We start from the raw sequence: 25871 nt of genomic DNA, 5'->3' as shown, positions 1-25871 counted from the left end.
AAATACAGTATACTCTAGCCACATGTAGCTATTTAAATTAGAATTAATTAAAGTCAAATAAATGTTAAAACTCAGGAAATCAGCAGTACTAAAGCTAGACAAGTTTAAGTGCTCACTATCAAAATGTGATAGTGACTACCAACTTGGACAGCAAGAATATACAGACAGCCATCCATACCTATGGATTGAAATATTCAGGGAAAAATTGCATCAATATTGAACATGTACAGACTTTTTTCTTACTGTTATTTTCTAAAAAATACAACATAACAACTTTTTATTCTTTTCTTGGGGTGCTGGGGATCTAACCTGAAGCTCTGAGCATGTTAGACAAATACTCTGAGTTGTGTCCCCAATCAATAACTATTTACATAGCATTTATATTGTATCAAGTATTATAAGTTATCTGTACAGGAAGGTTGTATAGGTTCTATGTAAATCCAACACTATTTTATATAAAGGACTTGAACATGAGCAGATTTGGTATCGTCATCCTCAGGAACCTTGGAGCCAATCTCCCATGGATACAAAGGGATGTCTATAGCCCAATGAACATTCATGCTTGTCTCCAACTGACCAGTCAGTAATCACCTTTAAAGACTTTTCTTTCCTGTCACTATTATCATAAATTATTTAACCACAAAAGAAATCCTTAACAGAGTCTAACTTCAGACTGAAGAACATTTTCACCATGGGGGTTTCAGCAGTATATTCACTCTGTGATAATTCATTGAGTTATATATTTAGCATTTTTGTATTATGCATATATGTATGATGTAATCCATAAGGATATTTTATAAAATAAAAGTATCTTTCTTTCCACTTTTTCATTTAAGAAAACAATGCAACCCCACAAAATGGCCCATCTCATCTCAAGCTGTAAAAGCCTTCACCCGCGTGGCACCAGACCACTCTCTGTACTAGGTTCTCTTACATCCCAGGTCAGCCACATGGTGAAAGTATCAAAGGAAACAGAAGGTGTCAGGCAAGGGGATGAAGTAAGCCTCAGGCTACACAAAGTTAGAAAACTGGAGACCCTTGATTGGCCTACAACAGCTAAAGGTCAAAGACTTTCCACAGTTTGGTCTCATTAAGCAAACCTCCTCTCACAGCTTGACCTGCATTTTGAAAATAATTAGAAGTTTTTTGTTTTGCAGTGCTAGGCATAGAAGCTGTTAGGTCCTTAGGCCAAAGTAACTCCATTTTGAAAAGCCCACCCAAGCCTGACCTTCTCATTCAGCCCCAAAAAGTCCCTAACTACCTAAACCACAACAAAGACACCATGTGACAATCACAGGACCAGATGGGTTATTTTTTTAACTACTTCATTGTGCATGACTATATAGTTAAGAAGTTTTTTCAGCAGACTGCTGCACCTTGCAGAAGGGCAGCCTGGCTGATATTCTCTGTCAATAAACTTTTGCTTGACTCAGAGGTATGTCTCTCCTGGATATTTGTGCAAGCTACCCTAACAGAACCCTGGGCCTCATGCCTGCTAGGCAAGTACTTTGCCACTCAGGCTACCTGCCCTATAAGTACTTTTTAAAGGAGTCTTCACAAAATGAGGGGAGAAGAAAGTTTTTTAAATATCTGCTTTCTTAATAAAGATTCTATCATTGCTTAAACCAACCTTGTCTAGTGTGATTGCCATTAGTCACAGGGAATGTTAAGCTCCATCTGTTATGGTTTAGGTATGAAGTGGCCCCAAAGCTTATGTGTGAGACAATGCAGAAAGTTTACAGGTGAAATGATTGGGTTATGAAAGCTTTAACCTTGTCAGTGCATTAATCCATTGATAGGGATTAACAGGGTAGTAACTGTAGGCAGGTAGGGTATGACTGGAGAAGGTTGGTCATTGGGGCATGCAGGTGTTTGGGATTTAAATTTTGTCTCTGGTGAGTGAGAGCTCTCTCTTCTTCCTGATTACCATGTTCTTAGCTGCTTTCCTCCACTATACCTTTCCACTATGATGTTCTGCCTCATGTGGGGCTAGAGCAATGGAGCTGGTTGTCTATGGATGAGAGCTCTAAAACCATATTTAACTTTTCTTCTTCTAAAATTGTTCCTGTTAGGTCTTTCCGTCGCAGTGGCTTAAACAAAAAAAAAAAAAAAAAAAAAAACAAACAAACAAACAAACAAAAAAAAGCTGACTAAAACATATGCACTGAAAGTATTAAATATATGCTGGATTTTGAAAACAATGTTAAAAAAGTAAACTTTCATTTATAAAATTTAATACTTGTTTAAATAATAACACTTTAAAGATACTATGTTGAATAAAACGTGCTATAAAATTTTTCAACTTTTTTTTTTTTGAGATAGGGTCTTGCTATGTTGCCCAAACTACCCTTGAATTCCTAAGCTCAAGCAATCCTCCCCTCACCCCAACTTCCCAAGTAGCTAGGATCATAAGCATGCATCTAGTTTTATCTATTACTTTTTACTTTAAAACAACTACTAGAACATTTGATTACATATGTAGTTTGTATTTTCACATTTATAGACTTGCTAAGGAAAGCTAGCCAATGGAAAGTTATATATAATATGCCTCCCCTTCTTAACTTAAAAAAGAAAAGAAAGTGGGCGTGGGAGCACACACCAGAAATCTATTTGTTAAACCGATGAAGCCTTCACCCTCAGAAACGCCAATCCATGCGCCAGGTGTGTTCAGGTGCGTTCGCTGTTCGGGCTTCCAATTACCTCCTAGCAGACAGGAATGCACCCTGCAGGCCGCCTTGACAAGCATGCATCTGAACCCTCCTTTCTGGGCTACTCTCATCTTTTACTATGACCTTGGGCAAACTGCTTCATTTCTGTTTTCTCATTCAAAAACTGAATAACAATACAGTTATCGCAGGATTATTGCCAAAATTTATTTTCCTTATGCTCAATGCCTTGCGCGCCTATTGGACTAGCTGGTAGGCCCGGCATCATTTGGTGGATCCCAGGAACTGCACTGCAATCGCAGCCTGCTCTGTCAGCTTTCGCACCCTTCAGGTAAGTCAGCACCAAGTTTCACATTAGCACTCTACAGGGTGCTTCTACCTGACACCGCCGCTGTCCCAGACGCTTTCCCAGCCTAGTCAGCTCCGTGAAGAGAAACGAGGGCTAAGAGCCCCTTGGAGGGCGGGAAGTTGGCGCACCCAACCGTTCGCAGGGAGGGTGCCCACCCGGATGGACGCTACGCGTGGGCCCAAACGCGGGAGAGCGCGTCCCCAGCGCCTCCCCAGGCTCCATCGTTAATAGCACGACACTTCGGAACCCTTTACCTGCCAACAATCACCACCCCGCCGGCCGCTGAAGACGCCATGGCCAAGAGCCTAACTGGGCCAGGGACGGTCACAGCGAGCGCGAAGACCAAATCACGGGCGGGGCTGTCCTGCGCGGAGCTCGGTGGCAGGTCCCGGCGCCGTGGGGTTGGAGGCGTGCCCCGCGCCCATTGGCTGCGCACGCGCTGGTGGGGTGGCACCGAGGCTGCGGGCGGGGCCGGCAGTGCGGTGGCCCCCACTGTGCTACACAGCCCTCTGCCTAGGGCCCCAGGGCGCTGCTGACTCCAGCTGTCTGGCTGCTGACCGAGCGTTTACCTTGTGAGCACCATTTATTAAATGGATATTTCTTGGAATTACCAAGGAACACGCCAGAGCGCAGGACCGAAAGCGGAAAGAGCAGACACTTCTGATGCGAGTAATTCGTTTATTTTGTAGTTTCTAACTGTGCACGGTGAAACCAGTGTCCACGGAAAGAGACTGCCAGGCTGGCACATGACTAGACCACTAAAGCATCCTAAAGAAACATTCACGAGTATTTCCCATTTGAGGATAGTAGCCACCTTTTCAGTACATGCACACTGGGTTTACACCAGTGATTCATTCTGCTTCCAAGTTCTGAGGCTCCAGAACTTTGGGAGAGCAGAAAAGGGAAACTCCAGATATGTTACTCTGCGAAACGGGAGGACATATTTGAATTCCTTATATTGTGCACTGGCGACTATGAAATGTACTTCCTCCTTCCAGAGGCCAACTTGGTTTATGTGTAAGAAAAAGGAACTCTCTTAATGCCCTGAAACCTGGCTCTTTTTGGAGCCGGGCACAGATGACGGGAAAGGGCATCTTACGTTGCATGACAAAAGTTTGTGTCCACACAGCACAAGTGAAAGGGGAAATGCCACGGTCCTCCAGTTGAAAAATGATTAGGCAGCACTCTAGCTGGAAATGTGACCAACACTGACAGGTTCAGATGATGAATAGAGGTCTTTCTTCAGTTTGTTTTCCCCAAGTGAAAACACGGAAATAGAAGTCTCAGAGAGATTAGGTTTTAAAGAACAATCTCACAAACTTTCAATAAACATATGAAAAGATATTCAACTTCATTAAACAAAAATGAAAAGTGACACAACAATAAGTCAACTTTCACCCATGAAACTGGCTAAAGGATAGGTAGAAAAGAGACAGGAAAGGTAAAAAAAAAAAAAAAAAAAAAAAAAATTATAATTGTAAATCTAAGCTCCATGTACATCCTCACCTTTACTCCCCAAGCCTGTTTTTCCCCAAGCCTGAATTCGTAAAAAGTCTTTGACTCTTAGAGTATTGTGAATCCAGATGATTAATGCCTACATAAATTACTAGTGTATATAGCATATTTTCTTTAGACTAAATAAAGCAAAGAGAAAATAGAGAGTTATGATTTGGGTATATTCCAAACATTGTGTATTGACTGGATGACATCAACCAAGAGATCCTGAAAAAACAGACCACTATGATTCACCCTGTGCGTTTTAAGAAAATTAAGCTTACTGCCAGGCCTAGTGGCATAGGCCTCTAATCCTCAAGAGGCTGAGTCACAAGAATCACAGGTTGGTAAGCCAGCCTTGGCAACTTAGTGAGGCTTTAAGCAACCTAGTGAGACCCTGTCTCAAAATAAAAAATTTAAAAGGGGGTGAGGGAAGCTAGGAATGTGGCCCAGTGGTTAAGCACCCTTGGGTTCAATCCCCGGTACCAAAAAGTAAATTAAGCTCCCTAGACTGAGGTCAACTCACACACTTTTCCCACATTCGCTATTTATAAATTTTCTTTAAAGGAAGAGCCAAGACCCCAAAAGTGCATTTCACTCAAAGTATTTCTCACTATTGAGTGACACACCTCTCTCTTTGTGTTTTTTGCTTTATTGTTTGCTTTCCTAAATAAATATCTTTGCTTTCTTAAATAAACCTGTGTTTGTGTCTCTTCTAACACATCCTAAAATTCCTTTCTGTGGCATAAGCCAAGAAACAGGATTGAGTTGAGATCCTCTTCTTCTCTCAGACCCCTTTTCGAATGACAATGAAGTATTTCAGAGCTACAATTCTTTCACAAAATTTAAGGCAGGCTTAAATTGGCATAGTCTTTCTAGAGGAATTGTCATAGTATATTGTTGGGAAAACTTGCAGCTACTGTCCTTGGGCATCTCTGGTGTTCTGATTGAGTTGTACCAGACTCTAAGGCTTCCATCTTCTGATGCTGAGCAGTTTCTGTAGCTATGCACACAGTGAATACCCTGTGACTGCTCACTACTGGGGGTGGGGTTGCTGCTCACTATAAAGTTTGTTGTTTGCTCAAAAAGCACTGGGCCCTCAGGGGCCTCGTCATGCCTGCATGTATCAGCTACTTGGGTTTGAGGCCAGTATGGCAAAACACCATCTCAAAAAAATTAGAAAAACAAATAAACTACAAAAATTTTTGAGCCTTTTATTTGAGGGGGCAGTACCAGGGATTGAACTCAGGGGCACTTGACTACTGAGCCACATTCTCAACCCTATTTTTTTTTTTTTTTTGTATTTTTTATTTAGAGACAGGGTTTCACTTAGTTGCTTAGTGCCTCCCTTTTGCTGAGGCTGGCTTTGAACTCGCAATCCTCCTGTCTCAGCCTCCAAAGTGCTGGGATTACAGGCATGTGTCACCATGCCCTGCTTGTTTTGAGCCTTTACCCATTGCAGATGCAGGGGTCATCCATCCCTGCTTGTAACACTATAGGAATTGAAGCCTCAAGAACCCTGTAAAAAGCCAGGTCCTATAGTATATGGCTGTAGCCCCAGGCTGAAGCAGGAAGATCTCCTGAGCCTAGGAGTTGGAGGCCAGCCTGGGAAACAAAGCAAGATCCTGTTTCAAAAAACATTAAAATGAAATAAAATTTTAAGAAAAAATCCTTTGTAAGTATGCCAACATACTGGCTATTGTTTCAATATAAGTTAAAAGTTCTTCAATTTCTAACCCAGGCATTTCATTTCTTCTGTCAGCATCCACAGAACTATAGAAAATTAACCTTTTAGCTTGCAATTAAGTGAAAAGACTGCTCACAATTGTTGATATTTCAAAATTTAAAATGTATGTGCCTTTTGGCCAATCCTAGAGGCCAATCTTATTGTACAGAAATGCAAGAGGAGAGGAAGATGGACAACATTATTTCCATATAGCTTCTAATTGATTCCATGGTAAATATCTATCTATGAGAAAGGGTTTTAAAGATTATGGTATTTAGCTGGACATGGTGGTGCACACCTGTAATCCCAGTGACTCAGGAGGCTGAGGCAAAAAGACTGCAAATTCAAGAACAGCCTCTACAACTCAGTGAGATTTTGCTTCAAAATAAAAAATAAAAAGGGGTGGGGATGTAGTTCAGTGGTAAAACACCCCTGAGTTCAATACCCAGAACCACCAAAGGAAAAAAAAAGATTATGGAATTTTCAAAGAATATCTGCTTAAGACCAAGAGGGAGTAACAGGAACAAAAGCAAAATGAGCAGAATTTGCAGGACATAGTACCAAAGAAGAAGATGATGCACAGAGGAGAACATGTTCCAGGCCTCTGGAAAGGAGGCCCCTCAAGTTTTTAGCTTCCAAATGTGGTCCAAGAAAGGAGTAGAATAATCCTCAGAACTCACATAGGCTGAGGAGATCTGTGTTCCCATCAGCCAAAGTGGGAAGACCTCATAATACAGAGGACATCAGTAAAATCCTCAGAAATCGTGCATTAGTAGTGGAAAAATTCTCCCAGAATCACCCTGAAAAAGATTAAAAGCAAGCCTCAAAAAGACCAATCTAATTCCAAGTTTACCGCACTCCAGAACAAATTCCAATATTAAAGGAATAAAACAATTTTGTAGGAGAATTCAAGCTGATTTCAAGACTTCTATAAAGTAAAGTAATCAAAACAGTGTGATATAAAAAATAAAATAGACATAAGTCTTGAAGTACGGGGAAATAGAGAATTACCATTTAAGGAGTAGAAAGTTTCAGTTTTGTGCTATTGTGATATAATAAGAAATATGTAGAGTAGTTCCCCCGTACCCACAATTTTGCTTTTATAGTTTAGATTATGTGTAGTCAACCACTATTTTCTTATTGTGACTAATTTGTAAATTAAATTTTATCATATGTATGATAGGAAAAAACATAGTATATATAGGGTTCGGTACTATCTGTAGTTTCAGGCATCCACTGGGGGTTTCAGAAGATATCCTGAGGGTAAGGGAGGGGGCTATGTTTTGAATGTGATTTGCCCCTCAAAGATTCATAGGCTTGAAGCTTGGATCTCTGTGGCAGTATTTGTGGAAACTTTAAGAGATGGGACCTAGTGGGAAGTGATGAGGTCACAAGGGGCTGCTATGGTTTGGTTCTGAAATGTCCCCCAAAAGCTACTTGTTGAAGGCTTGGTCCCCAGTGCAACAATGCTCAGAGTGGGACTCCTGGAAAGTGACTGGATGGAGAGGGCTCTAACTTCATCAATGAGTTAATCCATTGATGGGTTCATAGTGGCTTTATTTGGAGGTGGTAGAAACTGTAGGGAGTGGGAACTAGTTGGAGGAAGTAGATCATTGGGGAAACTAGATCCCTGAAAAGGTGCATCTCGTCCTCAGTCATTTCCTTGTTCTCTGCTTCTCAGCTGCCATGAGGTGAGTACCTTTTCTCCACCACGCCATGCCCTTCTGTTCTGCCTCACCCAAGGCCCCAAAACAATGGAGTTGGCTGACAGTGATCTGAAACTAGAAGACAAAATAAATATTTTCTCCTCTAACTTGATTTTCTCAGATATTTTGTTCCATTGATGAAAAACTGACTAACAAGGGCATCACCCGCAGAAGAGATTCATATGGTTCTTGAAGGATCCTAGTTATTTATCACAAGAGTAGGTTGTTACAAATGGAGGCCACCCCCCATGCTTGGCTCCTTCTGTGTGCAGCTATTTTCCTTCTCATTTCTCCATCATGTTGTGATGCAGCCAATGGGGCCCCACAAGAGGCCAAACATATGGACCTCCTGCAGTCTTGGACTCTCAGCCTCCAAAACTGTTTAGGTAATAAGTCTCCTTCCTTTGCATAGTATACCGCTTCAGGTTTTTTTTGTTGCACCAATAGAAAATGAACTAATGCTGGGTAGTACTTTATTTGGTCTTTGTCTACTATTTCTGGCCAGAGATCCAAAAACCCTTGATATTTCCCAAACGATAAGAATTACAAAGGTGAAAAGTGCATCTTACAAGCCCCTTTCATCTACAACCGAGTTTATGTTAATGACATGACTTTTGGGAAAGGCCCGAGGAAGAGGCTACTGACCAGAAGAAACCATCATGGGTTACAGAGTCAGAAGTTTTCTTTTTTAAAAAATTTTTTATTTGTTCTTTTTAGTTATACATGACAGTAGATCGTATTTTGACATACATACATGGAGTATAACTTCCCATTTTTGTAGTTGTACATGACGTGGAGTTAACACGTCGTGTATTTGTATATGAACATAGGAAAGTTATGTCTGATTCTTTCTACTGTTTTTTCTATTCTCATCCTCCTTCCCTTCCCTTCTTTCACCTTTGTCTAGTGCAGTGAACTTCTATTCTCCATGACGCCCCACCCCCCACCCCCTGCCTCTTGTGAGTTAGCATCTGCAAATCAGAAAGAACATTTGGCTTTTGGTTTTGGGGGGATTGGGCATGATAGTCTCCAGTTTCATCTATTTATTAGCAAATGCCATAATTTCATTATTCTTTATGGCTGAGCAATATTTCATTATATATGCATGTGTGTGTATGTATGTATCACATTTAAAAACTTTTTTTGGTGGACATAACAGAGTACCTTTATTTTATTTATTTATTTATTCATGTGGTGCTGAGAATTGAACCCATTGCCTCACACATGCAAGACAAGCACTCTACCACTGAGCCACAACCCCAGCCCCTATATTGTAGGGATTCTGACTATGAAAATGTACAGGGAAGTGTTCCCCTGGTGAGCAAATCTGCCTGCCTAACAGTAACTTCAAACAATGGGCTTTCTTAAAAACTACACAAATCTCTTAACATTACGTATTATAACTATAAAATTAACTACAAAATAAACAACCTTATTGATACTCTAAACAATAATGTAGTTAAGGTATTAATGACCTAATGTAACCTATTGGTATAAATAAACATGGCCACTTGGACAAAGAGCCACTCTGTCACTTTCCTGCCTCAGCATCTGTAATCTGTCTCCTCTTTATTATTATTTCTTTACACTATATATCACATTTTCTTTATCTATTTATCTGTTGAAGGGCACTTAGGTTGGTTCTATAGGTTAGCTATTGTGATTGAACTGCTATAAAAATTGATGTGGCTGCGACACTGTTGTATTCTGATTTTAAGTCCTGTGGGTATATACCAAAGAGTGGAATAACTGAGTCAAATGGTAGTTTCATTCAAAGTTTTCTGAGGAATCTCCATACTGCTTTCTGGAGTATGTAGAGAATTAGAACTTTCAACCTCACCCCACCCTATCTCCTGGAGAGAGTGAGAGAGAATGGAAATTGATTTAATCACCAATGGTTGATGATTTAATCACCCATACCTATATAATAAAGCTTCCAAAAATTCAAAAGGATGGGGTTCCGCAAATTTCCCAGTTGATGGACAAGAATGCAACCATATGACAGGTGAGTGGCACACCCCAAAAGATGCAGCACATACAGAGGATCCTGTAATCAGGACCCAATCAGATTCACCCTATGTATTTCATCATCAAGCTGCTATTTGTACCCTTTAATATATTCTTTATAATAAATAGGTTACAGCATATAAAGTATTTTCCTGAGTTCTATAACCTGTTATAGTAAACTATTGAACTTAAAGACGAGGTCATGGGAACTTCCAATTCATACCCAATTTTGACAGAAGGTGTGGGTAACCTGGGGTCTCACCACTTACAATTGGTGTCTGAAATGAGTGGAGTCAATCTTGGGGACGTCACCTTAATCTATGGGGATTTGTACTAACTCCAGGCACTTGGTGTAAGAATCAAGTCAAATTGTACAACAGTCAGTAGGTGTCTCCTGAAGAATTAAATTAAACTATTATAGGGGGAAAAATCCATTTTCAGAAGTGAAGTATTGAGAGTAGCAGTAGGAGGAAACAGGAGTTTCCTTTCAAAGTTGAAAAAAAAATTCTGGAGTTGAATAGTAGTGATAGTTGCACATTAACATGAATGTACTCGAAACTACTGAACTATATGCTTTAAACTGGTTAAGATGATAAATGTAATGTTTTTGGTATTTTGTCAAATTAGAACAGTAAACATATATACATCAATGGAAAAAACAGAGTCCATAAGTGGACCACAGGCATATGGTCTACTGATTTTCAATGAAGTATTGCAAAGTTTATATGCTGGAACTTTCAGTGTGTTGGCGTTAGGAGGTTATTAACCATAAGGTCCATCCTCATAAATGGGATTAATGCACTTATAAAAAGGGACCTTAGGGAGTTGTTTTGCCCTCTTTCTACCTCTTCTCCCATCTAGAATAGGGCTCCACCAGACCCAAACCTTACTAACACTCAGACTTCTGGCCTCCAGAACTATGAGAAATAAATATCTGTTGTTCACAAGTTCATGGAATCAGCCAGAGCTGATTAAGATAGCTTTTTTTGTTGTTGTTAAACATTTTTTTACTTGTTGATGGACTTTTATTTTATTTATTTATTTATATGTGGTGCTGAGAATTGAATACAGTGCCTCACACATGCTAGGCATGTGAATCACAACTGAATCACAACCTCAGCCCAGAACAGTGTTTTAGACAGCTTTGTGTCACTGTGACCAAAAGACCAGACAAGAATGACCAGACAAGACCAACTTGAGGAGGAAAATTTATTTTGACTCATAGTTTCAGAAGTTCAATCCATAATTGTCCAACTCCATAGTTCTGGGCACAGGGTGAGGCAGAATATCATGGCAGAAAAGCATGGCGAAGGAAAGTAGCTCAGGACATGAGAGCCGGGAAGGAGAGAGGGAGAGGGGGAAGTAGGGCGCATATGATCCACTCACCAAGGATGAAAATATAAACCCCAAAGTCACACCCTACCTAGAGCTAACCCCTAGTTAATCTATATTTGTGGATTAATCCACCAAGTCATTCCTCTCATCTCATCATTTCACCTCTGAAAATTCTGGCTTTGTCTCACATGTGAGCTTTTGAGGGAGATCTCATATCTAAACCATAATAGCAGACACAAAGACAATTCCATGAAAACAGGCTAGTTTTTTCAACAAATGACCTTGGAGTAAAGGGACATGCATAGGCAATAATAAGCAGATTAACCTTTATCTTTTACCATATACAAAAACTTGTTCAAAATGTATCATAGACCAAAATGTAAAACATAAAACTAGAAAACATCTAAAATGAAACATAAGAGGCATTTTTGTGACCTTAACTCAGGCAAAGATCTTTTTAGATGTGATAATAAATAAAAGCATAACAAATAAAAGAAAAAGTTGATGAATTAGATTTCATCAAAAATAAGAACTTTTGCATTTTCAAAGACAATTCTAAAAGAATGAAAATAGAAGCTACAAACTTGGAAAAAATATTTTCAGGCAGGGGTTGTGGCTCAGTGGTAGAGCACTTGCCTAGCATATGTGAAGTACTGAGTTTGATTCTCAGTACTGCTTATAAAAAATGAATAAAATAAAGATCCATCAACAAATAAATATATATTATATATAATTTAAAATTTTTTTTCAAATTATGTATTTGTTGCATGACTTGTATAGGAATATATAAGGAATTCTCAAACTCAAAAAGTTTTAAAATGAAGGATAAAAAACTGTTTTAAAAAATGGGCAAGAACTTGAATAGACATTCCTCCAATGAATATATAAAAATGGCCAATGACCACATGAAAAGATGTTCAACATCACTAATCATTGGGGAAATGCAACAAAAAATACAATGAGATGCTGCCTCAAACCCATTAGGAAAGCTATTATCAAATCCCCCCTCAAAACAGAAAACAAACCAAACCCAGAAAATAAAAAGTGTTGGTGAGCATGTGGGGAAATGGAAATCCTTATGCATTCCTATTAGGAATGGAAAATTATACATAGCAACCACTATGGAAAACAATATGACAGTTCCTCAAAATATAAAAGATAGAATTACTATATGACCCATCAATTCCACTTTGTTTTTTTTTAAAGTTTATTTATTTATTTTTAAATCTAGCAGTTCTTTCTTTTTGAGAGAGAGAATTTTTAATATTTATTTTCTAGTTATCAGCGGACACAACATCTTTGTCTGTATGTGGTGCTGAGGATCAAACCTGGGCCGCAGGCATGCCAGGCGAGCGCGCTACCGTTTGAGCAACATCCCCAGCCCCCTCCACTTTGGGTATATACCCAAAATAACTAAAATCAGAAGAGTCTCAAAGAGATATTCATACATTCATGTCCACAGCTGCATTATTCACAGTGGCAACTCAAATTATAAATAAATGGATAGCAAAATGTGGTGTTTCCATATCATAGAATATTCAGCCTTTAAAAGTTCAGCCCTTTTTCTTTCATTCACATCTACCAGCTGGCCATTCTCTTTCTATCATGACTTTTAAAAGGTACTCACCAGGAGCTGAGCAGAAGCAGGGCTAAGTTTTTGAACTTCCTAGCCTCCAGAACCATGGGGGTCAAACAAACCTTTCTTCTTTGTTTTCCTTTTTGTTCATTTGAGGGGAGAGAGAGAGAGAGAGAGAGAGAGAGAGAGAGAGAGAGAGAGAGAGAGAGAGAGAGAGAGAAGGCAAGTACTCTACCACTGAGTTTCAACCCAGGTCTATAACTTTTTTTTTTTAATTAATTACCCAGTCTCAGGCTCAGGTGTACTATTATAGCAACAACAACTAAAATACATCTTTTAAGTATATAATATAAAGCTTTAGGAGAATAAAAAGTTGTTAATGTTTAATGTTTGAGAAATTCAGCCTCAGAAACAGTCTTGTAACTACTATTTAAATTAAAATCTTAACTACTGTTATAAATGTATAACTGAGGGAGGCTGGGGATCTAATTTAGTAGTGAAGTGTATGCTTAGCATGATCAAGGGTTTGGGTTCAATCCTCAGCACCATCATCCCAAAATGTATAGTTGAGAAACTGATTTGGACAATATTTTAAGATGAGATCTTCCTAATTTCCTATATAGTTTTGGAACATTTAAAAGAACTTAAGGAGCACATTAGGATGATTTCATTTATTAGATTTATAAAACATTTAGTATTTGGGGGAGTTTTGTGAAGTCCAACTAGTTAGAAACACAGAGGAAATAAAATACAATATATTTATAAATGCAGTTTTAAAATACTGTAAAAATGTTTAATTAATTTCATAAACTCAAAGACCTCTTAAAAGTGATTGTTAATTTTTTCCCCTGTACTTTAAAAAATTGATCCAAGGAAAAATGTTGATATTGAAACTCCAACAAATTGAATAATAATCCTTAAATAAAAAGTAAACTCCTAAGTCACCTTTTCTATGTACTAAAACAAGCTCACATTCCTATCACTGGTGGAAAACTGGGATTAGCCTGAAGATAAGGTCTCAAGCTTTGGAGATTGCCTTTAAGATAAAGATAGCTGCAAATCTCTTTGATCACAAAGTGCTGCTTCCTCCAGCCGAAGCAGAGCAGGGTAGAAGAAGCGAGTTGAAATAGTCAGGACCTTATAGCAAAGTGGAGGCATTGAACCAGGGTCCAGGCTGCCTCCCCACTACAGGCACTCAGGGTGAGAGTTATATCCAGCTCACTATTATCCAGCCTCAAGAACCAGCACACTTAGGAATGAAGTCCAAGTGAAGACCTGAAGAAATGAGTTAACATCATTTTACTCTGTACCCTTGGTTATTCACGGGTCAGAAAAAGGCCCCAGCACAGTGGAGGTCCAGGTGAAATGAGGTATTACTGAATCCCATTGGTTTGGCTATGACTGAGTCTACAATCTGTAAATACTTATTTCTTTCAGTAATCAGTATGGGCATAAGAGACTATCAGGGAGGTTTGTGTGAGAGCCTGAGATATAGGGGTTGGGACACAAAGAACTTAGCCTGGTGACCATTTTCCAACCCTGACCCCTCATCTGGCCTGAGTCTTTGTGAGAGGAAGGTAGGTGAAAGCTGGGGGAGGAATGTTCTTGGAGCTCCATGGTGCAGGGGGCTAATCTCAACTAGGCTTTAGTGCCCACATGACAAAGCCTGAAAATGAGAGCATTTGAGGAGGTGAATGTGCCTTCTAGTTCCACAAAGAACGTATAATTAAGCAATACTTTGGGTCCCTGAGGGCTTCTGGGCACTCTGATGTTGGCTGTATTTTTTTTTTAACCTGAAGTTTTTTTTTTTCCAATTGTGAATTTGAATATGTTCCACATTGAGGTCTGATTATCAATGTTGTCAAGCTAGTCTCTGGCAGGAGTGGCCAATAAGGGACCTTCAAGAGGCAGGTATCAAGGAGAAGGAGTCATAAAAGATCCCATGTGTTATGTGGGCCAAGGCAAGGCAGTTAAATTTGAGTCCTTCCTATTTATTTAATCAGCTTTGCACCCACAATTTTATGAGGCCCAGGGAAGCTTGAATTATAATAACAATAATTCACATTAGTGAATGAAGCAATTTTACCTCCTTATCTCATGGAAACCTCACAATCTATCATTTTCCTCATTTTACAGATGAGAAAACAGGAAGCTAAATGAGGTGAGTTTAACAACTTTCATTTATTTAACACTCATTCATTAAATATTTGCTGAACATATCCTATGTAACAGCACTACCCAAGAGAACTTTCTGTGGTGGTGGAAATGTTTAATATCTGTATTGTCTGCTATAGTTGGATTTTTTTTTGGGGGGGGGGTAGTGCTGGGGAATTAAATCTAAGGCATCACACATGCTAGGTAAGGGCTCTACCATTGAACTCTATCCCTGGCCTTTTAGGTTGGATCTTCAATGTCCTTCAAATGTCCATTTCAAGACTTTGTCCCCAGCCTGTGGTGGGACCTTTGTCGGGAGGGAGCTACAAAGGAAGTTAGGTCATTGGAGGCATGCCGTTTAAAGGAGATATTGGAACATTGGCCCCTTGTATTCCTCTTTCTTTGTTTCTCAGCCTCCATGAGTTGAACAGGCCTCCTCTACCATATACCCTTGCCAGATATACCATGCCACCACAGGCCCAAAGCAACAAGGCCAAGCAATCATGGGCTGAAACTTATGAAACCATGAGCCAAAATAAACCTTTCATCTCTTTAAGTTGATCATCTCTAGCATTTTGTCTGAATGACAGCTGACTAATACATTGTCCAATATGATAGCCACTAACCCACATGAATAGTAGCATTTGAAATACATCTGAAGTGACTGAGGAAATTGATTTTTATTTTATTTAACTTTAGTTAGTTCTAATTTAAATAAATACCCACATATAGCTAGTGGTTACAGTATTAGACAGTTCAGCTGGGGACAATGTGGTAACCAAGACAGATAAAGACCTCTAATTTTATGGAATTTATATTCTAGTGAAAGACAGAGAAACTAAACAGTAGACAAAGAAATAGCATGATATATAATGATCATTATAGTCATTATGCATGCTATGTAGGAAATAAAGCTGGATAAGAGTACTGAGAATGATGGAGGTGAGGAAGATGTTTTTTGAAAAAAAAAAAGTGTTTGGGAAAGGCCTCTTACAGAAGGTGAGATTTTGGGTGTTCAGATAATTCTACTGACCTATATCTACTCCAAAACCTATGCTGTATTCACCACAAATGATCTGAAATTACCTCTCCTTTTAAATAGCCCAGCCCCACTTCCTGTCTGCAGCTATGACTGTTTTATTCATGATAGCTGCTCTTTTCTCTGAGCTTACTGTCAGCCCTGTATGGTACAGCCCTCAAATTCATTAGTCATTCATTCACTCAGTGTATTATTGTGCAACTCACTTTGTTAAGAAGTGCTTAAAGTTTAGTCTTCAATCAAGTAGTAAAATTCTTAAGGTTAAAGCTTATGTCTTATTTTCCCTTACTAAGCACATAATAGGTTTACTCTTTAATGAGGCTTCTGAAAGCTTTCTTCTGCTTATTTCCAAAAGCAAGAGAAGGAACATATCATCCTTTTATTTTGTTTACTATCTCAGTTTGATATTGATGCTGGGCAGATCACAGTATGCATTCCAACTTAATCTCAAGGTGTTAAATTGGTCTACTGCACCCCCTACTCAATAGAATACAAATCTGAAACCATGAACCCCAAGGCGGAATATGAAACAGAAAGATGACAGGTAGGAAAAGGAAAAAGAAAGTTATAGTCCAAACAAGATGAGATGAAATAAAATTCAGAATAATGAACAAACTGGGCACAATGACATGCATCTGTTGTCCCAGTTACTTGAGATGCTGAAACTGCAGGATCACTTGAGCATAAAAGTTCAGTACTAGAGAGGGCAACACAGCAAGACCTCATATTAAAAAAAAAAAAAAAAAAAACATCAAAACCTCAAAAAACAAAGGCAAAATAATCATCCCTCTCCTATTCTCTTTTCCTTTCTCTTCCTCCTCCTTATTTCCTCCCTTCCTCCTCTCCTTCTTTCTCCCCATCTTCCATCTTCCTGCCATGAGGTATTGGTGTAGCAAAAAGACCTTTCTCAGTACCACTTGACCTTGAACTTCTCAGCCTCCAGAACATTCTGCAAGTTCAAGATCAAGACCCTGATATATTCAGCCTCTGGTAAATATCTGTTTCCTGGCTCATGGACAGTGATTTCTTGCTGAGTCCTCACACAATGGAATATGTCACCATTGTGATTTAATCAGCTCCCCAAAGGCCCACCTCCTAATACAATCACATTGGTGAATACTTTTCAATATATGAATTGGGGGGCTGACACAACCCTCAAACCATAACAACACATGTCTGGCGCCCTGGCAGGGATGACTGGAAGTCAGGGCTCAGATGGTATTATCAGTCAGAGCCTCTAACCTGTAACTCTTCATCATAGTGGTTTTAGGAAAGTCAGACTTCTTATAGGGAGGTTCTCCAATAGCCTCAGATATAAGTGTTTCAAGAAACAAGGAAGCAGCTATGAGGCCTGTGACTTGTAACCTCTAGAAGTAAACAAAAGAGAATATGAACTTGTCTTTCAGCACTCTGCTTAAACATAAACAGTAATTGATTTTTTTAAAAGTGATATAATCACCTTAATAGTGATAAGGGAAATGGGCTATATTAGCAAATTATTACTTTAATACATTATTGTATTATTTATTAAAAAGTGATTAGAATAAAGTAATTATTTATATTAGACAAATTTAGATGTGGAGTATGTTGTAAAAGCATTTCAAGCTTTATAAATGTATGTGTTTCATGACAATAAAAGTTTTATGTAAGAAAGTAAACTATAGAACTCCTTTGAAAATTAATTGGTGAATACAATATGAAGAATTCTATACAGCATGCATAAGGCATATTGAAGGAGAACAATTCATGGCACTTAATCAAAATCTAACTCCTTTCCCTTTCAAAACTAGCCAGCGGGCCAGGCACAGTGGCGCACTCCTGTAATCCCACTGGCTTGGGAGACTGAGGCAGGAGGATTGAGAGTTCAAAGCCAGCCGCAGCAATTTAGTGAGTTTAGCAAGGATCTGAGCAACTTAGTGAGACCTGTCTTTAAAAAAAAGCACTAGGAATGTGGCTCAGTGGTTAAGCACTCCTGGGTTCAATCCCTACTACCAAAAAAAAAAAAAAAAAAAAAAAAAAAACCCAGCAGTGCAGGAGGTAATTGATTCTCTTGCACTTCTTGTCCTGAATTAAAGAAAGCCCAGATGGCCTTGGATTTTTCTGATCATTTTTGGGAGTGGGATAGAGAATAAAAGGCTAGGAGTTATGTAAATTACAAATACAGTCTTAATTGGATAATTAAATCTTCCTTTCCCAGCCCACAGCAGTTGGAGGGAGGTTCTTTCTCATTCACATCTTGTCACCACTCACTCACTGTCCTCCTACTCTCTTGGGGGTTAAAGGACAGAAAGGAGCAGATGATTCTCACTCCACTGGTTCTGTTGTAAGATGACTTCATGATTTCTGGACCTCATGGATATTTAAAGCAAACATTCTCTCTTGAGCACTTTCATGGAATCTTCAGAAAAGTCCCTCTCAGCCATTTGGACTGTAACTCCCATGACCCGGGAGGATCCATTCTGCTCCTTTGCCTGCCCAGCCCTCAGGGCAAGGTTTCCTGTCTTCTCTATGCAGCCTCTTATTGATCTTCCAGAGTCCTCTTGCTCTGGAGTCAAATGGTCTCAGCAGCTCTTTCTCCCATCTGGTCTGCATCTGTGTTCATAAGAAACAAATTCTGAGTTTTGGCTGATTCCAACATAACAACAATCTCCCGGCTTTGCTAACCAAGCAGTTTTTCAACCCATTTTTTTCCCCTCCAGTTTTCCTGCTCTTCAGTTTTTATAGGCAGGAAACACTAAGCCTTTGTCTCCCAAACCTCATTTTCTGAATGCCCATTTAAGCCTCTTTGCCTCTAGACTTAAGGTTATAGAATGAGTGCCTGCACAGTCTCTATGGGGGTGGAGCAGTTCTCAAATCTCTCTACACATCTTTAAGTGACAACTCTCCATCCTTTACCCTTTACCAGCACCGGATCAAAGAGTTCTAAAATATTCTTGTGTACCTACTTTAACAAAAATGAAAAAAGAAAGAGAGAAATGCACCCTGGTCTGGTAAGTCATTTTTACAACCAATGTCTCATCTTAGAGTATGAGCCATAATTCCCAATTTAACTTCACACTATACAGATAACAGTGTACAAGTCAGTATCAGAAAGGCAGAGTATCCCAGTGGTTAAAATGTGGGTTCTAGAGAATTTAAATTCGAATTCACCTTTTACAAGTTATATGATCTTAGGCAAGTTAATTAATTCATCAACAGTTTCTTCTGTAGTAAAATGGGCATGAGTTCCCACTTAATGTGTTACTATAAACCCTAACTGATAAAATCCTTTTTAGGGGTGGGGTGCTGGGGATGGAATGGGGGGCCTTGTAAAGTTAAGCACGTGTTGTAATGCTGAACCACCTCAAATCCATTTTAAAATGTGCTGGGCCCATATTACATGTTGGGTAATTATTTGTGCACTGCAGTCTTGCACATGCAGACTCTCATTTAACCCTGCCTAGAACCTTCTTGCAGTATGTAAAGCAGATTAATGTTACACTTATTTTTTCCCCACATTTTTTATTGGTGCATTATAGTTGAACATACTGATGGGATTTGTTGTTACATATTCATATATGCACACAATACACAATATAATAACATCATGCACAATACAATAACAGATGGTTGCTCTCAGACTTTCAGAGGACAAAGATAATGAGGGCCACTTGACTGGTAAACCTTGGACCAGACTTTTCTTTCAAGTTAAAATATCCTGAATTTTATATTTATCCTAAGCTTAAGCAGTATTTCTCAAAAGATAAACTGGAAAGCTCAAAGTTTCCAGGGATACCCAAAGGCATTGTGGGGATATAAAGAACTATTTCATAAAACCACTCAGTCACACATTGCTGTCCCTCTCTATTCCCATCTCCTGTCTAAACATCCTGATCCTATGACCTTCTCCACTCGGCCACTTCTTGGCATCCTTTAAAATATCATGAGGAGCACTGTATACTAATATAGCACTTTACAAAATGCTTTCTCAACATCCATCCCCTGCTGATATTTATTTCACTTAAAAAGAAAGGAGGGAAGGAAGAGAGAAAAGAGAAAGGAAGGAAAATAACAATTTCTGAAATGAATGAAACATTTAAAAAAATGTTGACTAAGGTGACAGAGGCCTGTAACCCCAATAACTCAGGAGGCTGAGGCAAGAGGATCATAAGCTCAAGGCCAGACTGGGAACAGAGGAAAACTGTCCTAAAATAAAAAAGAAAAAGGGCTGGGGATGTAGCTTTGTGGCAAAGTGCCCTGGATTCAATCCCCAGTCCTGGGGAAGGTGGTGGAGGAAGGAAAGAACTATTATTGCTGTGAAACTGTTCCACAAGGAAAAACTGTAGAATTCTCATTCACTCAGTTTCCCAAGCCAGAAAGAACATTCAGTTCTGAATGAGGGATTAAATACCTTAAATACGCCATAAGCTTTTGCTCCTTAAAATGGTAGTCATGCTGGGCAAGTGGTACACGCCTGTAATCCCAGTGGCTCCAGAGGCTGAGGCAGGAGGATCATGAGTTCAAAGCCAGCCTCAGCAAATTAGCGAGGCCCTAAGCAATTCAGCAAGACCTGTCTCTAAATAAAATACAATAAAGGACTGGGGATATGGCTCAGTATTTAAGCACCCCAGATTCAATCCCTGGTACCAAAAAGAAAAAAGAAAAAAAATAGTCAGTTGGATATATTTGCTTTGGAGGTGGGAGACATGTGTATATTCTGGCAAGCCAGACAGATGTTCCTCAAACCTGAAGAATTCCTCCCTATATATCTTAACCATATTAGAACCCATGGTTCCACAAGACCCAGGGAAGCTTGAATTATACCATATAGTTAGCCCTTCACATCCCTGGGTTCCATATACATAGATTCAACCACAGATTTAAAATATATATATATATATATATATATATATATATATATATATATATATATATATATTTAAATTGAGTCTGTTCCAAACATGTACAGAATTTATACAGCATTTACATTGTACTAGATATTATATGTAATATATATGTGGTGTAAAGTATATAGGAGGATGTGTATAAGTTTTATACAAATCTGATCCATTTTATTTAAGTAACTTGAGCATCTGCAGATTTTGGTATCTGCATGGGTCCTGAACAAATCCCCTATAGATACCATGGGTTGACTGTATTATTTTTACTGCATGCAACAGACTGAAATCTTATGTCTCCCCCTCCATTTGTATATTGAAACCCTACCTCTCAACATGATATCATTAGAGAGTGGGGCTTCTGGGATGTGATTAGGCCACAGGGGGCAGAGTCCTCATGAATGAAACTTTTATTATTGGGCCCTTTATAAAAGAGGCCAAAGAAATACCCTTCACTCTTCCTGACATGGGAGGAGACAGTGAGAAAACAGTTGTCTAGGAAGCCAACTCTCACCAGTCACTGAATCTACCTACGCCTTAATCTTGGACTTCCCAGCTTCAGTAACTGTGAGAAATAAATGTCATATATATATATATGCCACCCACTGTCAACAGCCATCCATGAACTGTGTATGGAACAAACCAGCATATAGCCATTTAATAGGAAAATATGGTCTCTGGGAATTTCCAGAGGCAATCCTGCTGGTGAGACTGCGCAGATACATGTGAGCTCCTATTCAGCTCTGCCAAAAGGTTCCACACAGCACGGGAGATGGGGTGACCTTGGGCAACCACACAGCAACACTGCCTCTCCGAGATGGGTGTGGTTTGTCAAGATTCCAATCAACCTGTTGACTGCAAGACACCATGAAACAAGACTCCATCCACTGAGACTTATCCCTGCTTTTGATGCTTTCCCTTAAATAAACGATTGGAGCCATTTTTTAACTGTTCTGTTCCAGCTCCTATCAGAACTGGAAGAATCTATCAGGCGCTCTGCTTTTAAAACATAATCTTTGACTTTGTTTCTTATTCCTTCACTAATTACTTCAGACTATATTTTTCTCAGGTGGCTTATCCCCTTCTGAGCAGAAAAAATTACCCTGGAAAGGTGCTGGCCACGTTGTAATAACCCACTCTACAATATCGTGTTATAGCATCCTGAATGAATCAAGGGACTATATAACACATATTGATATTGTTATTATATTAATAAAGAGTCAGTGTTTTAGAAGCCAGAATTTCAATATAGATCATGGATAATCCTCTTTTCCTTTTCTGTACCTATTAAGGTACATTGGCTCACTTTCGCTAGTAATCAGGATTTGAATTTTATAGGCCCTAGAGCCAGTGGTAGCCCTTAACATATGTTTGTGTAAATCAGTAAAAGGTACTTCCTCACCAAGACACTGTAAAACCCAATCTGCAGAAGACTGTCGTGTTTTTATTTTTAAAAGAAAAAAACAAGATACTTTACTGCCATCTTCTGGAAAAGTGTTTTTATTATCGTTATAAGTACCAAATCTATGATGCTTATGATAGGAATAGGACCTCCTTAGATGTGTCTCCTTGTGGAGTGCACAACCTATATAACTATATATGACAGAAGCTGTGTTTAGTATATTGTCTAGGCAAATTGATGTGCTTGAATATAATGATGTTCAGAGAGATGGTAGCTCCTAGTCAGAAAAATTTATTTTTAAAAATAACCATTTATGGAGCTGGGGTTGTGGCTCAGCGGTAGAGCACTTGCCTAGCATGGGCGAGGCACTGGGTTTGAGCCTCAGCACCACATAAAAATAAATAAAAAAATAAAGATATTGTGTCCAACTTCAACTAAAATTTTTTTTAAAGATAACCATTTATAATTACTGTAGATTCTTTCTATTTTTGAATTTAGTTAAAGAAGAAGTCACCCATGAGTTTTATCTAGGTCTAGGTTTGGATTCTGAGGTTAGTAAAATGAGCAAGAGAATGGGTAATGAAGATCCTGAATCTGAAATCTGCAAAAAGCAGAAGTTGAGAAGCTAAATCTATAATCATGTAATAAATTCACATCATCACCTTTGACTTTTTTTTTTCCATGTTGGGGATTGAATCCAGGTCCTCAAGTATGCAAAGTACATGCCTTACCACTGAGCTACATCCCCAACCTCCTTTGATTCTCTTAACTGGGGTTTCTGAGAAAATACTTAGATAACCCTTTCAAAGTTATGAATGGATAGACACAATTGCAAAGAAAAAAAGACATTATTATTGCCTTTACTCATAGTTCATTTTATATTTAAGCCTTGGTTCTAAAAAATAGAGGATGATGATTCTCAAAGTAAATGAACCATCTCAAAAAGAGAAAAGCCTAATGCTATGATTTGAATATGTCCCCCAAAGTTCATGTGTTAGAAACAATCTCCAATGCAAGGGTGTCAAGAGCTGAGATCTTTGAAAGGTGATTAGTGCATGAGAGCAGAACTCTCGTGGAATGGATAAATGCTAATATTGTGGGAGTGGATTAGTTATCACCAGTGTGAGCTCCTGATGAAAGAATAAGGTTGGCCCCTTTCTCACTCACTCTCATCCTCTTTTTAAATTTTTTTTTCATTTGGGATGGACACAATATCTTTGTTTTACTTGTTTATTTATTTATTTTATCCAGTGCCTCACACAGGCTAGGCAAGTGGTCTACCACTGAGCTACAAACCCAGCCCAATCTCATCCTCTTTTCCCCTTCCACCTTCCACTGTGGGATGATATAGCAAAAAGGTCCTCACCATATACAGCCTGTCAATCTTGGACTTCCTAGCCTCCAGAACAATGAGCCAAATAGACTTCTGTTCTTTATGAATTATTCAGTCTCGGGTGTTCTGTTACAGCAACACAAAATAGACTGAGACACCTACCATTCTTGCAAATCATTCCCACTTTGCACTATCATAAAGAAGTTCATTCTATCAGAATAAATTGGGAGACCAACAATATTTCAGAGAAGTGATGTCTAGTTCTTCAACAGAAAAAAAATATTTTTGGTTGTAGATGAACATAAAACCTTTTATTTTATTTATTTATATTTATCTGGTGCTGAGGATTGAACCCAGTGCCTCACACATGCTAGGCAAGTGCTCTCCCACTGAGCCACAAACCCAGCCCCAAGAAAAATTTTGAAAATGCATGCAATTATAACATTAATTCATTCCCCAACATTTTACCTTGATAGCTATTTAGAAGAAATTACCTCACATATCTTTAAAAAATATTATCATGGCATTAATGATACTTCAAACCATGATTTGGAGCTTACAAAGAGTCTATTCAAACCTACAAGTGGTGGTAAAACTGGATGATTTTAATACTCTCTCCATCCTTGCAGTACTGTCCAACAGAACTTTCTGTGATAATGGAAATGTTCTATACCACAATCTCTAATACATTAGCCACTAGCCCCATGTGGCTATTGAGCACTTTGAATATTGTTCATATGACTGAGGAACTACATTTTTAATCTGATTTAATTTAAATTTATTTTGAAATAGCCATCTGTGACTAGTAGAAACCATGTTAGGCAGCACAGCTTATACATGTTCTTCCATCTGCCAGGATTGCCTTATTTCTGGCATATCTGTTGGAGAAACTCCTCCAAATATATAAATGGATAGATGAATGAATAAGTTAACATGTTCCTTTTAGAGCTGTATATACAGCTGACAAAATCATTTGTGCTGCAAAGTAGTAATATGCACTTAATTTCACTGGTTTATGGTTTTCTTTATTTGGCGCTGAGCATTAAACCCTGGGTCTTGCCCATGCTAAGCAAGTGATCTGCCTCGGAGCTACACTCCCAGTCCAACTTCACTGATTCTTATCATCAAACATCTTTGTACAATATTCCTTTGGCTCTTTGAATATTCTTAGTTTTTGGTGATTTTGGATGCTGAACAACGAGGGGTGTAGGTTGGAAAGGACATACTGGTTTCTTTCCAAACCACATTCCAGCCTTCACCAATCTGACTTTCAAGTTGAAAAGCTAAATTCACATCTGTTATTATAAAACCAATTTAATTACTGACTTAAGCAAGTAGAAAAAAATGGACATGTTATACTAGGGAATAAGGCTTTTTATAAGCAAGTTCTTCTGAAAGCAGGAAAAGGAAAGCCAGAGAGTTGGAAAGTCACTTTGCACATACACTGCACAGACTGCCCTTTCAGAAACAGGCTTGGGGCAGTGCAAAAGCCTCAGCTGAAAACAACAGTGCAGTGTGTGAGGCTCATGAAGGGACAGAGTGTGTCTCCTTTAGAAGAAACCCTTCCATTGGGCCTCGCTCTGCTCCAAGCTCTTGCAGGGCCACATGGACAGCAATTAGAGGGTACCATAGGTCAGCTTTTACTGTTTTCTACCTATAAAATAAAAGTGGTCTGAACATTCAGTAGAGTGTTTTCCCACTTTTATTTTTCCCTGTGCCCCAATCTCCTCTGTTTTAATTAGTAAGCTACTTTCACACTGAATACAGATCAATTACCTTAAATCTAGCACATCCGCACTGGTTCTTAAAAGAGAGAGATTTGTGGAAAGAAACATCTTGCTTTCAGCCCGAACTAAAATATAAATACATACTAAGGAAATTCCCTTTAACAATTGTTAAAATCCCTTTCACTGTGAACATCCATCAAATTAGCAGGCAATAAAATGCTAGCGTAGAGTAGTTCTGAAAGTGAAGAGAAATTAGATGAGATCAAATACTCCAAAATATTTAGAGGCAGGGCATAGTGGCATGTTTCTTATCCCAGTTACTTGGAAGGATGAGGCAGTAGAATTGTCAAGTTGAAGTCAGCCCGGACACCTTAGTGAGACCCTACCTCAAAATAAAATTTAAACAAGAGCTGGGGATGTAGCTGGGGATGGGAGTGTTTGCTTAGCATGTGGGAGGTTCTGGGTTCAATCCTTAGTACT

General features: G+C 38.9%; 2 protein-coding genes across 3 annotated transcripts in view; one reads left to right on the top strand and one right to left on the bottom strand.

Annotated features, from left to right (window-relative positions):
- CRYL1 (crystallin lambda 1) overlaps positions 1 to 3436 on the bottom strand; it is a 137299-nt gene extending 133863 nt beyond the window's left edge. The window contains exon 1 of one of the 2 annotated variants that reach the window (XM_081280624.1): positions 3270 to 3436. In XM_081280624.1, the coding sequence (XP_081136750.1) occupies positions 3270 to 3310 (41 nt within the window). In that variant the 5' untranslated portion in view covers positions 3311 to 3436. The remainder of the gene's footprint in view (positions 1 to 3269) is intronic. The other variant, XM_081280623.1, reaches the window with a different exon arrangement.
- IFT88 (intraflagellar transport 88) overlaps positions 1 to 25871 on the top strand; it is a 265457-nt gene that overhangs the window by 90120 nt on the left and 149466 nt on the right. The window lies entirely within an intron of this gene.

Source organism: Spermophilus citellus, assembly GCF_964194105.1.
Source record: "Spermophilus citellus genome assembly, chromosome: 1".
Taxonomy (NCBI): Eukaryota; Metazoa; Chordata; class Mammalia; order Rodentia; family Sciuridae; genus Spermophilus; species Spermophilus citellus.
Note: the sequence above shows the minus strand (reverse complement) of the source record. Positions and strands in the feature narration are given on the sequence as shown.